General features: G+C 34.5%; 1 protein-coding gene across 1 annotated transcript in view; it reads left to right on the forward strand.

Moving 5' to 3' along the window:
* The window catches only part of NBEA (neurobeachin), a 664,295-nt gene that overhangs the window by 270,029 nt on the left and 380,506 nt on the right, over window positions 1–13,760 (forward strand). The window contains exon 33 of the mRNA XM_040622005.1: window positions 1,571–1,698. Within this exon, the coding sequence (XP_040477939.1) occupies window positions 1,571–1,698 (128 nt within the window). The remainder of the gene's footprint in view (window positions 1–1,570; window positions 1,699–13,760) is intronic.

A 13,760-nucleotide genomic window follows, 5' to 3' on the forward strand; every position in this document is an offset into this window, starting at 1 on the left:
GTTCGGGAGTAACAGAGTTAGGGAGAATATTGAGAATCCTCTGTATCTTCAGCGTGTCTTCAAAGAACCACCCAGCTCCCTTTTTCTTGCCCAAAATTGTTCCTCTAGATAGTCTCTTGAAGTGTTCGTGAAAGTGCTCACACCACGTGGAAGTGCTCACACCAGTTTCCTCTCTGAGTTCTTTCTGACCCAGATGAGAGGAGACAAAGTCAGGTAGTAGTGCTAATGGTGAGGCTTTGAGGGCACAAATGATTCAGATCACACTGTTTCCAAGTTAGGAAAGAAGGAATCCTAGATTATCCCCTCATCCCTATTTAGTCACTTCACAATGCAGTACTTTAGTTTTAAATATTAGTAATATGTTGAAAATTATTCTATGATTAATTACCTTTTTGTCATTTTTGTTTTCCTCATAGATAGCAAAATGTTACTTAAGTTTTGTGGCAGAACTTTTATTATTTTAAAGCATTGTTTAATTTTTTGCTGTACATGTCTTCTGTGTAGAACAGTGTGTGTTCCTCTAACATTATATTATTATATTGATTTTGGTTTTCTTAATCAGAGCTACATTTGGTAAGAGTATATATAGTTTTGTTTTATTCAGAGTAGTTGTTACAAGAGCTACCATTATTGACCTCTCACTGTGTGCCAGGGACTTTTCTCTGCACTCCAAGTACCTAGTGCATTTAATTCTCACCGGTAGGCACTCATTTTAATTTTGTAGGCTAAGGAAGTCTAATGCCCCAAGCTTTTTACCCCTATATTTTTTTACATATACTACTTGAAGTATTTTCAAGAATGTCAAATAGTGCTTATACGAGGCCATATAACTTAACATTGAACAGTGAACTAACATAAGTAATAATGCAGGAATTGGTAAAGAATAGTAAGTGGGCTTATGAAGTGGAAAATGCCTACCTGAGCACTGCAATTTAGTTGTATCACAGTGAATTCTAGTTATTGCCTTATTTGTCCAGCTTTTCAGGGAATTTTTAGGCAACTCTAGAGAACAAAGGTTAATTCTTTGTAACGGACACAATGATCCATGTAGTAGGTGTTCAAAACAATTTTCTTTCATGGATAGGATAGTCACGGAAGACAGAGCTAGAAGCCGAGTCTGTGGCCCTTGCAGGTTATAGAATCCCAGTTGCCTTTCACAGAACAGTTACTCTTCCTTTTTTTTAAGATTTATTTACTTATTTTAGAGAGAGAGCATGGTGAGGAGGGACAGAGGGAGGAGAGAGGGAATCTCAAGCAGACTCCCCAGTGAGCACAGGCAGGGCTTGATCTCATGAGCCTGAGATCATAAACTGAGCTGGGATCTAGAGTCCTGGGTTTAACCAACTGAACCACCCAGGCACCCCGGTCATTCTACTTTAACCGCAGTCTTTAGAGTAGCCTTATGACTGATGTGAAACTCTACAGGGTGTCCCTTCTACCGAAGCTGTTACTATTCCATGAGTTAGAATTGTACTTTTATGATTTTTCAAGATTTTAATTTAGAAGTAAAATTTATTTGACTTTTTGTACTGAATTATATTTACTAGTCTTTATGTCTTAATTTCAACAGCATCACTGCAAAACTTGAAAGAGCTTTAGAAAAAGTTGCTCCTCTTCTTCGTGAAATTTTTGTAGACTTTGCCCCATTCCTATCTCGTACACTTCTTGGCAGTCATGGACAAGAGCTATTGATAGAAGGTATGATTTCTCTCTATATTCTAATTATTTTAGTGTCCTGTAATGTATCTATTACTCATGATATAATTTGTACTTTTGGAGGAATATTTATTGCCAAAAGAATATGAAGACATTGCTTCCACAAATTCTAATAAGATATTCATACATGCTTTCTTCTTATTCATTTTGAAAAATAACATGTTTTCACAGTCAATGCTAATAACAGAATGGAGAACTTTGAAAAAGTGTTGAATTAGGAGATTCTGGGTCTGAAAATCCTAGTCTACCAGGGCTGCAGTATATCCTTCATTAGGCTGGTGTGTTTACTAAGCAGTACGCTTTAAAATTTCCTTCTAACTCTAAGAGCCATGCTTCTGTAAGTGATTTCTTATTCACATAGCATTTGTAATATGAAAATTCTTAACTGAGAAAACATAAAGAAATACTTAACCTGGAATTGATGAAGCTATTGTCTTTTACTCAACAGCAGCTTAAATGGAATGAGAAGGGAAAGCAGATAAATTAATTATGATGAAGATTTAATTAATGCACCAGTATTAGAAGAGCAGCTTTTAAAAATATGGTTATCTGAATCCTTATTTCTTTAAAAAGTTTGTTTTATAAATATTCAAGAGCTTCAGAAAGGGTAATCTGTATCTAGAAGATCCTCTGAGTAAATAATGGCTTTAGGTACTATTCCTTGAATTTAGAAGTCTTATATATATATTTTTTTTGCTTTCACTTTCTATTTACTGTCGTTTTCCTGTGATTGTTCTGTCATTGTCTCAACTGCTTTTACACAATCTGTTTCTGTCAGGTGAGAAAGTAATAGTTAATAACCTGACTGGGTTTAAATCCTTGTTCTACTACTTTCTTAGCTGTCTGACCTTTGTGAATTATTTAGCCATTTTGTAACTTACATTCCTTCTATAAAATATAGTCAGTGATAGCACCTCCCTCCTAGGGTTCTTGTGAAGATTAAATTATATAATGCATATAAAGTTGTTAGAACAGTGACACACCGGTGAGCTTTTCATTTTAAAAAAACAAAAACAAAAACACTGAGTTCTTGTTCTAGCCCAAGCATTTTCTTAGGTACTTGGAATATGTTAGTATATAACAAAGATGTGGAATCTAAAAAAGGAAACAAATGAAAAAACAAAAGCAGAAACAGACCCAAAAATACAGAGAAAAAACTGTTGGTGGCCAGAGGAGAAGGGGATGGGGAATCGACAAGATGGGGGATGGGGAGTGGCAGGCAGGCTTCTAGTTATGGAATGAATAAGTCACGGGGATGAAAGGTTACAGCATAGGGAATATAGCGAGTAGTATTATAATAGCGTTGTACAGTGACAGTTGGAAGCTACATTTGTGGCGAGCATAGCATAACATAACATATAAAGCTGTCAAATCACTATGTTGTACACCTGACACTAATGTAAAAGTGTGTGTCAACTATATAAAACAACAAAAAAAAAACCAACCTATTTAATAAATCGCCCTCTTTAAAACTGCAACCCGACTCTGCCATTTTTAGAATCCCAAACCACTGTGTTGAATTTATCTTTTAACAGCATTTAATATCTTCTAACATGCTCTATAATTTTAAATAGACCAATGGTAAAAATTACATTTAAGCAAAGACCGGAAGGAGGTGAGTCATACAGCTTACTAGAAAAGCGTCCTAGACAGAATATTTAGTGCAATGACCCCGTAACATGTGTTACTTTACCATAAGAAAAAAATTAATAAACATTATTGAAAAAATAAATCTTAAATGTTTCCTCATTCACTAAAAGTCTTTTATTTTTTCTGTATTTATATATATATTTTCCTAAAAAGATTTGACAAATTTATATAAGAAATATATAAATAGTGGTCCAAGACATGCTGAAATAAACAGAGAATAAATTTACAAATGTTAGTAATGGGTCCTTGTAGTGTTATTAAAACTGGGACACAAATCAGCACTAAGTTTTCTGGCAGCCAAAGCAAAGAAGGGATTATTTTAAGTTGTAAGACCCACGTTCCTGGTTCCTCAGTGACAGTTTGCGACAATTTGAAGCTCTAAGGAATTACTGTCAGATAACTTTTAACTGCTCTGTGTTGGTCAGGAAAGATACCCACATAGATAGCCCCTTTCCAGAATTTTCTATGACCAGGCATCTGGACTCTTTCTTATTTCTTCCCAACACTCCAGTGAGACGGTAGGAGAAAAGGCTGGGTAGGTAATTGAGAGCTGTTTTTCTTGGACTTCCGTAAGTTTAACCAAAATATTCTGAATTGAGTTGAAAGAGTTTTAAGAATACACCTCTTCGATTTTTAAAAAAATGATTCTGCTAAAAAGGAAACATTGGAATATGTTATATGTTGAAAGTTCTTTGTGTTCATCTGGCAGAATACAATTTTATGTTGTAACTTTTCTGCATTGAAAGAGTTTATTATATCCCATTTTTAGAACTATGTGGATGTGATGTTCATATCCCTTTTTGTGTTAAAAGTATTGTACTTAATAAAATGATGATAGTAAATGGCAGAATTTTAGATTTTGAGGTGTATTTTTTAAATAGAAGGTTGACACACTTACAATATGTCCTTCAAATTTCTGCCAATCAGTACAATCCAAAAATCTAGAAACATCTGCTGTATAATAGAACAACATTCTGTATCCCTCACAATTTAGTTATAACTTTCCTTTTCAGACTCAAATAGTCTTTGTCCTCTTGTATAGAAGACATTAATTAAACATGAAAACAAGTTACACGTTATTACATTTCCTTGTTTTTGTACAACTCTTCTTCTGCATTGGATCTTTTACCTTTTTTCTCTCCCTCAGATTATTCTCATCCTTTGAATCCTGTTTCAGATTCCTTAAGTCTAATTAATGTCTTCTTTTCTGTGATCCTGTGCCATTTTATTTATATAATTTTGATAAAATTATTCATCACTTATAAATAGGAAGTATCTTATTGTTTATATTGTATATCCTAGCTTAATTTGGTACATAATATTCAATATTTTTTCCTTATGCTTGACTAGAACATTATTTTTGTTACTAATATTGGTAGAGGTAAGTTTTGAAAATAAGGTGGTAAGACAGGTAAAATGTTGTGTTCTAAGAATTCCCAGTATCGATGAGTCATCCATACCCGTGAACTGGCTGCTATGCTCATCCAAGGTCTATTCTTGCTCTCCACCTCAGCCTCTGGAAATACATGTCCTTTCATGTTCTCATTCTTGAACATGTATTCTTGATCATTCTTTCTTCTTCCCTATCCTCCATTTCCCTCCTTTCTCTCATTTGAAACACTATTCCTCTCCTCTGAAAAGAAAAGCTGTCAAACTATTATAAAGGACTCAGGAGATGTACATGATAAAAATATCTTTATGGTAGCCATTGAATATTTAAAAATAGTGCTTATGATGAATAAACCCCATTGCTTTTGACTTCATCATATATATCTAAATGGTAGGAACAAAGCTGGATTTAGATAACTGAAGATATTTTATGTCCTATGAAAAAGGAAGGCAATTATTAATTTCGAGTAATCGTAAAGTGTATTCGAATTGCATCTTTATTTGTTTTATATTCATTTGTTCTTAATTTACACTTGTATTCATGTAGTTTTTTTATAAAATAATCATTGATACTGTATTGTCTATGTCCTTTAAAATACAAGCTAAAATAGTGTTCTTTCATTTTCTTAATTTGTCTATCACTTTTATTAGTCAACCTGTGTTAAATTACTATTGTATGATTCTAGAGTACTCAGTATAGTACATACATTTTAAGGTCACTCATTGACAGTACTTATTTTTATGTACCTTTTGGTGTATATGTGCATTCTCTTGGCAATAATTAAGGGTTTTTGGAGACAGTGGTTATTAGGAGTTTAGTGAACTTTCCCTAAGAAAATTCTAGCTCTTAAATTTGCAAACTAATGCGTAAAAATTAGAGTCGGTTTGTATGCAAGTATCAAAATCCGCCAGCTCAAGATGACAAAACAACTCTCAGTCCAATGGTTATATTTTTTTGGTTTGATGCAGTAATGGGGGATGCACTTCAGCGCTCCAGTTGGGGATTGGGGGCTGTCAGGAAGCAGATTAGATCTTGCTAATTTTTATTCAGGAGTGTAAGAACTACAGGGAGCCTAGAGTTATCACTAGAAATAAAGAAGCAGTAGTCACCTAAGTTAATTAGAAGAGAAAATGTTTAGGGGTGTGGGTGCGTGTGTGTGTGTGTGAGCGAGCCTAGTGTCCTTTACTCTGTCTTAGTGCACCATAACAGAGGGGTCCTGAGAAATCACTGTTTATATTCTGTGAGCATTATTTGTGTTTCGTTGAGAACTCACAAGAGTATTAAAGGTAACTTAATTATGATGAGGATACAGCAGAAAGTCTTACAGCATCCAAAGACAGGAAATGAAAACAGGTAGGCGTCAGGCAGCCTGAAATGGAAGAGGAGAGTCAGTACCAAGGCTACTCCCTTTGATTCTCAAGGCAACTTTATAGCCTTCTATCCTTGCTTCTCTCTCCGCATATCAACTCAATTTTTTGTTTCTTTTCCTGATCAACTTCATGTTTTTTAGTCATCGGAACTTGGCCCAGTATAGTACCCACCTTGACTACAAATGTGCTTTTAATGTAAATGTCTTTCATCATTTGACTGTAGTCACTGTATGTGAAGAGAGGATCTGAGTGGCTCAGCCTTGGGTTTGGTGTCTACCTCAGTTACAGTCAGCTAAGATTGGGGTAGATGGGAAGGGTGAAGTTGAATGTAATATATAGGCTGCCTCTTTTAGAAGCTATATATATAAGTTGAAACATCTTAGATGGTAGCAATGCAGGAAATGTTATACTAAAGTGTCTATTACACTTTTGGTGACATTAATAAATGTTTTATTAAAGTCATAATACTCAAGAATATTTAAGTTTCCAAGACTAGCATTTATTTTTATTTTTTAAAGATTTATTTATTTGTCAGAGAGAGAGAAAGAATGAGTGGGCACATGCAGGGGGAGGCGGCAGCGAGAGAAGCAGGCTCCCTGCTGAGCAAGGAGCCCAATGTGGGACTCTGTCCTAGCACCCTGGGATCATGACCTGAGCCAAGCCAGATGCTTAACTGACTGAGGCACCCAGGCGTCCCTAGCATTTTTTAACTAATAGCATGGAATTTCCACTCAACCAAATGAGAACATCATTGAAATGGTATTATAAAAAGAATGACCCTAATCAAGAAGCCCAGTTCACCCTTGGATCATTCATAGTAATAATATGGCCACATAATTAGAAAAACTTGCATATGTTTATCTTAATTCAAAAATTATAGATTGAAATGTATTTTCAGAAGTTATTTTAAAATGGCAATAATACAAAAAAATGTACATGGCAGATTCGGTGTAAATGGTAATGAGAGGCATACTTTTTAAATAACCGTGAATTCCTCCATGAAAAACAGATAGAACAATAGATGTTGAAACAATAACTACAGCAGCATCAAATGAACAATTACAACCAAAATAGCGACAAGGTATCCCATCAATACTCCAAAATATGACCAGGTGGAGATGCAAGAGCTACAGCACATGGATTAGCAGAGGCCAGCGAGAAAGTGGTGGGAAGCAAGATGGCATCTGAGGAAACTGGTCTACAGATACTCACTGGTAAACCCAGAGAGCTTATTGGAGAACAGCAGCTAAAATAGAGAGGGCTTTTGCACACTATCATAGCAGATGAGTCCAAGGGTTCCATGGTAAAGCTGGAAGGGACTAAGCCATCTAGGCCCCATAAGTAATTAACCAACTAGAGTTCACCAAAGACAAAGCCCCACATTGAGAAGAAACTGCTATGAATAGAATCCAAACTGAGCAACAGAAGGGCAAGAAAGACGAAGACAAAGTCCACATAAACCTGGGTTGTGAACTCAGGCAGAGCTGATAGTTCTCAGAAGGTAGGTTGTCATATTTTTGAAAACAAACAGAAGAGGGATCACTAGAACCTGAAGAAAGAGGGAAAAGACCTATCCTATAAGTTTGGGTAAATTAATTTCACATAAAATAATAACCAACAAAAAGTATCATAATCCTACATATTACAACAAGAAAAATGAGAATACGTAGAATATACCTCCTCAGACCATTGAGCAGGCCAGAAAAAAAAGATGAAAAGTACTTAAATGAGCTAAAAAGGCATTAGAAAAGATACAGGATATGAAAGAACAATTTATATCAGAATGTAGAGAATCTCACAAATGTGGTAATACAGAATTTAGGAAAGAATTGAAAATAAAGAGAAAATAACTTTAGAAATGAAAACTAAGAAGAAATAAAGAGGTGTATAAACTCAACAGATAAGGCTATAAGAGATAAGGTAGAAAAAGATAAATTATAAATTTTAAAAAAGGACTAAACATACTAGAAAAGATGAAAGTGAAAAGGACAGATTTAGAATATCGAACATATGTATGAGTTTCCAAAGAAGAAAACCAAAGAAAAGAACTCTAAAATAATAGGATCAGTAATTCAAGGAAACTCCTGGAATTTGGGGGGAAAAAAAAAGAGAGAGAGATATTTTTAAAATATGTATTTAGAAAGCACACTGACTGTGTGAAAAAATTACTCAGGCAACCAATATTGAGACATATTCTAGTAAAATCAATGAACTTTAAAGGAAAAGAAAAGCCATTTACAGCATCTAGATTAAATGCAAATTAACTTATAGGGGAAAGAGAATCAAATTGTCATCATACTTCTTTGACAGACATATTTTCTACCAGAAGAAAACGAAGTAGGATATTTAAGGTAGTCAAGGAATGAAAATGACTGCCAAACTGGTTCACATATAGAGACTGCACATAAACTATTACAAAGCAAGAACTGAGGGAACATTATTCCTATGAAGCTCTCCTGAGGAATGTACTGTAGAATAAGTGTCAGGCAACCAAAGTGACTGTAGAGTGTAAACATAAGGACTCATGATAACCATCAAATATACATATATTTTGGAGAACTAACCATTTAGTTAGTTTCCTATGAGGGAGAATGTGGTATATAATGGCTATATGCTCTGAAAACTGAAAAAAGTAGGAGGACAATAATTATATTTGTAGTGGCATTATTGATATTTTTATAACACTGTTGCATAATGTTGTATAAAACAATTAGTAATTATTGATATTCTAATTGTTTTATCTTGAAAATCAAGATTCTCATTAAATAAAGGAAATTCAGATATAAAATACAGTTTAAGCAAAAATCATTTAGTTTGAATTTGAATGGGACATTATAAAAGCTTAATTATTATGTAAACACACACACACACATACAACACACACACACACACACACACTCACATATGTACTCTAGTCCCGTGTACTGTTTCATCAAGTTAGTAGCAGTGAGTGTATCTGGAGTCCAGATTGCAGTCTTGAAATATCATTTGCCAATGAAAGAAGCCATTTTCTGGGAGAAATGGATGATTTCAGGGCTTGAACAGTAAGTGCTCATGATTTGCCTGCAACATTTGGTGATACCAAAACCAAGGAAGATATCAAACACTGTCAAAAAGACTCAGGAGCTAACTCGAAGACACATTTATTGGCCGAAGATAGGGCATTTTGAGCATCAGTAAATTAATAACTGCAACGCATCAAAATACATGGATGTATTTAAATCTCTAAGTCATAAGAATGATTTTTAAAATGACTTGGTTGAATTTAGAATATAGGGAACCAACTCATTGTTTTAAAAACTGATCAGTAAAGGGAAAAATTTATCCTGTTATTCCTTTGCAAGTTATATCACTTATGTTATCAAATCATTAATGAGGAGAGTCTTCTTTTTATAGAAATATAAATATATCTGATAAATGATGGATATTTGGATTAGATCATTTACATTTAGCAAGCTCTCAGGAAATAATAGATCATAGGTAACATCAGTCGCTGCTAACACCACAGAAGGAGAGGCAAATAGACAACCAGATGGAGAAAACGCTATCACCCATCAAGACTAACTGGCCAGTCTAACTAACTAACTAATTAATTAATTAAAGCTGAATCTGATTGATTCTATATATCCAACATGTTAAACTGTGCCATGAGAATTTTGTCATCAAAATTAACACTGGTGGAAATTCTGCACTACAAATATCTTGGTTTCTTCAAAATAATTTATATAAGAAAAGAAGAGATGAGGGGATCTGTAGCTTAAAAGAGCTTTGAAAGATATCTCAAAAGATCAGTAAAATTGAATTGTTTATACGTATAACTCTATCATTTGGGTGATAAACTTAAAAAAAAAACAAAGCGAGAAATGCCTGGTTGGCTCAGTTGCTTAAGGGTCTGCCTTCGCCTCAGGTCATGATCTTGGGTCCTGGAATCAAGTGCTGCATCAGGCTCCTTGCTCAGCAGGGAGCCCGCTTCTCCCTCTGCCTCTGCCCCACCCCCTGCTTGTGCTCGCTTTCTCTCCCTTTCTCTCTGTCAAAATAAATAAATAAAATCTTTTAAAAAATGATTATCATGGGGGCACCTGGGTGGCACCTGGGTGGCACGGTTAAGCGTCTGCCTTCGGCTCAGGGCGTGATCCCGGCGTTATGGGATTGAGCCCCACATCAGGCTCTTCCGCTGTGAGCCTGTTTCTTCCTCTCCCTCTCCCCCTGCTTGTGTTCCCTCTTTTGCTGGCTGTCTCTATCTCTGTCAAATAAATGAATAAAATCTTAAAAAAAAATGATTATCATGAAAACTAGGTAATGGTTTGTTAAAAGTAAGGAGAATAGCACAAGACACAAGGAGACTTTTTTGGGGTTATTTGGCAAAAGTCTGTTTCTTCGGCTATGTAGTGGTTTTAAGGGTGTTCATCCTAAAAATTCATTAATGTTTTTATGCATTTTACTTATCGGTGTTATATTTTACAGAAGTATTTTAGTGTTCTCTAAGAAGAAAGTTTTAAAAAGTTTTTAATGACATTAAAGACATAAACAATGGGGAACTATATCATGTTCATGGTAGGAAAATGATCTCACAAAGAAGTAATTTCTGCCCATGATAATCCATCACTTTGAATAAAAACTTGTTTTCAAAAATCTCAAATTATTTTCATGGAATTTGGTGAGTTTTTCTCTTAAGTTTCTATAGTTGAAAGAAGGGTTGAAAATAACCAAAATAACTTTGAAGATGAGCAAGCTATTGTAATTTTGAAAGAGTATAATGGCCCAGGACTAAACAGATCACTATGTCAGAATAAATGTCCAGAAACAGATCCCAACTCAGAGGGACAGGGCTGTGACAGAGCTGTCATTACAAAAGGAGACAGCTGAACAATGCAATAAATACAGCTAGATCAAATGGAAATCTTTTTGGTAAATAAACTAATTGAATCCCTTCCTCACTAAATACACAAAAAGTCATACTGCGGTGGTTGAAAAAGCAAAACTTCAAATCCTATAGAAGAAAATACAGGACAGTATCTATATTGCCAAAGTAAAAAAAATTAATTTAGACCAAAAAAATAAGCATAAAATTCAATGGCTGATAAATTTGACCATTTAAAAATTACTTTGGTTTATCAAAAGACACCATTAAAAAGTGAAAAGATAGAGTGACATCAGCAAGATGCTGAACCAGAAAGCTTCAGACCTTTGTTCCTCCATAGAAACACTGAATAAACAACAATATACAGACCAAAAGAGCTTTATTAAAACTGTAGGAACCAGTCAAGAAACTGCTGCTACCAAGCAAATACTCTAAAAGTTAGAAATCCCATAGTATTTTGTTTCTTTTGTGCCACCTGCTCCCCAGTGCAGCATGACATGCATGATCAAGAGGAAATCACTGAATTCCCATTTCTTCCCTTGGAATGACANNNNAAGAGTGCAGGTTCCTTGCAGAATTCTAGATTGTCTGGTGGCTGTGCAAAAGACTAATTTCTGTCTTGTCTGTCTCAAAGCAATGATGGAAATGGTGACAACATTTCAATAATAGTTTAAAGGCTACTAAACGTAGTGGTAGGTAATACGGCATGTTATTGATGCAGGAGTTATACAGTCCTGTGGGGAGTTGGGGGCATGAGATTATGGGGAAAGTTTTGAGAGGATCCTGAGCCTTTAAGCCAGCCAGCCAGTGAAGGTCTTCCCTTACACAAAAGCAGTTCATAAAGATTGGAGGACGTGACTTTTTCAAATGCCCAGATTTCAACAAAAGTTCATAAGCTACTCAAAGAACAGGGAAACATGGCCATTTCAAATGAAGGAGTAAGTTTCCAAAAACTGATCCTAAAGAAATTCAGTCCTCTGATATATATGACAAAGGATTTTTTTAGCCTGTTTAAATATGTTTAATGAAATAAAAGGAAACACAGACTGACAACAAAATCATGAAAATATTTTGTTAACAAAAGGAGAATATCAGCAAAGAGATATTTAAAAAGAACCAAACAAATTTGGAGGCTTAAAAATGCAATAGCTCAATTGAAAAATTCACTAGTGGTTCAAGAACAAACTTGATGAGACAAATGAAAGAGTTAGTGAACTTGAAGATAGATCTTTTGAAATTACTAAGTTAGAGGAGCAAAAAGAAAAAAGAATGAGACAATTGAACAGAACCAATGGGATTTATGGTATATCATCAGACAGACCAATATAGGCATTATGGCAGTCCCAGAGAATGTATTTGAAGAAATAATGGCTGAAAACTTAATACAATTTTATGAATCCAAACACACACACACACACCAAGATACATTATAATCCAAGCAAGGAAAGTTGAAGACAAAGAGAAAAATCTTGAAAGCAATGAGAGAGAAGTCACTTGTCACATACAAAGAAGCTTCTCTAAGATTGTCAGCAAATTTTTCAGCAATAAGCTTGTACACCAAAAAGCAGTGGGATAATATATTTTTAAAAAATACCATTAATCAAGAAGACTATATCCAACACAAATGTCTTCAAAACTAGAGGAGAAAGAATTGCCCAAATAAACAAAAACTAAGAGAATTCATTGCCGCTAGACCTAATCTAGAAGAAATGGTAAAGACAGTCCTTCCACCTGAAGCAAAAGGACAATAACTTGAAGACACAAAAAATGGTGAAGTTCTCCCATAAAGGTAAATATATGGACAAATAAAAAAACCTGTATTATTCTAATTTTGTTTCATAACTCCACTTTCAATTCTTTTATAGGATTTGAAGGACAAAATCATACAAATAACTATAAATCTTTGCTAATGGGTACACAATATATAAAGATGTTATTTGCGACAACAACATAAATCATGGGGGGCATTGCAGTGATTTAAAGTAGTTTTTGATGCAGTTTAAGTTGTTGAGTTTAAAACAGTTTAAGATATTTTATGTAATCCCCATGGCTACAAAGAAAATATCTATAGAATTCATGCAGAAGAAATTTAAAAGGGGATCAAAGCACATCATTAAAAAAATTAAATGCAAAGAATGTCAGTAAGGGAACAAATAAGGGACCAGAATGCTTTAAAACATACAGAGCACAGTTCACAGATGGCAATAGGAAGTTCTACCTTATTAGAAATTACTTAAAATGTTAAGTGTATTAAATGCTCCAATCAAAAGATGTAGATTGGCTGAATGAATTACAAAGGAAAACAGAATTCAATTAAATTCTGTCTACAAGAGATTCCCTTTAAATCTAAGCAAACACAGATAGAAAATGAATGGGTGGAAAAAAGATATCCTATGCAAGTAGTAACCAAAACAGAGCAGAGGTGTGTATACTGTAATATAAGACAAAATAGACTTTTAACTAAAAAACTGTTATGAGACAAAGAAAGATAATGCATAAGGATAAAAGGGTCAATTTGCTAAGAACATATAACAATTACAAGTTTTTTATGTATCAGACAAGAGTTCCTAAATATATCAAATGGAAATTGAAGAATTGAAGGGAGAAATAAGGAGGATCTATAATATTAGCAGGATATTTCAGTACCTCATTTTCAATAGTGGATAGAATAGCCAGACAGAAGGTCGTTAAGGAAACAGATGACTTAAACAATACTTATAGACCAGTTACACCTTACAGACATGTGCAGAATTCTACCCACAGCAACAGAATA

Source organism: Ursus maritimus, unplaced genomic scaffold (genome assembly GCF_017311325.1).
Source record: "Ursus maritimus isolate PB19 unplaced genomic scaffold, ASM1731132v1 scaffold_10, whole genome shotgun sequence".
Lineage (NCBI taxonomy): Eukaryota > Metazoa > Chordata > Mammalia > Carnivora > Ursidae > Ursus > Ursus maritimus.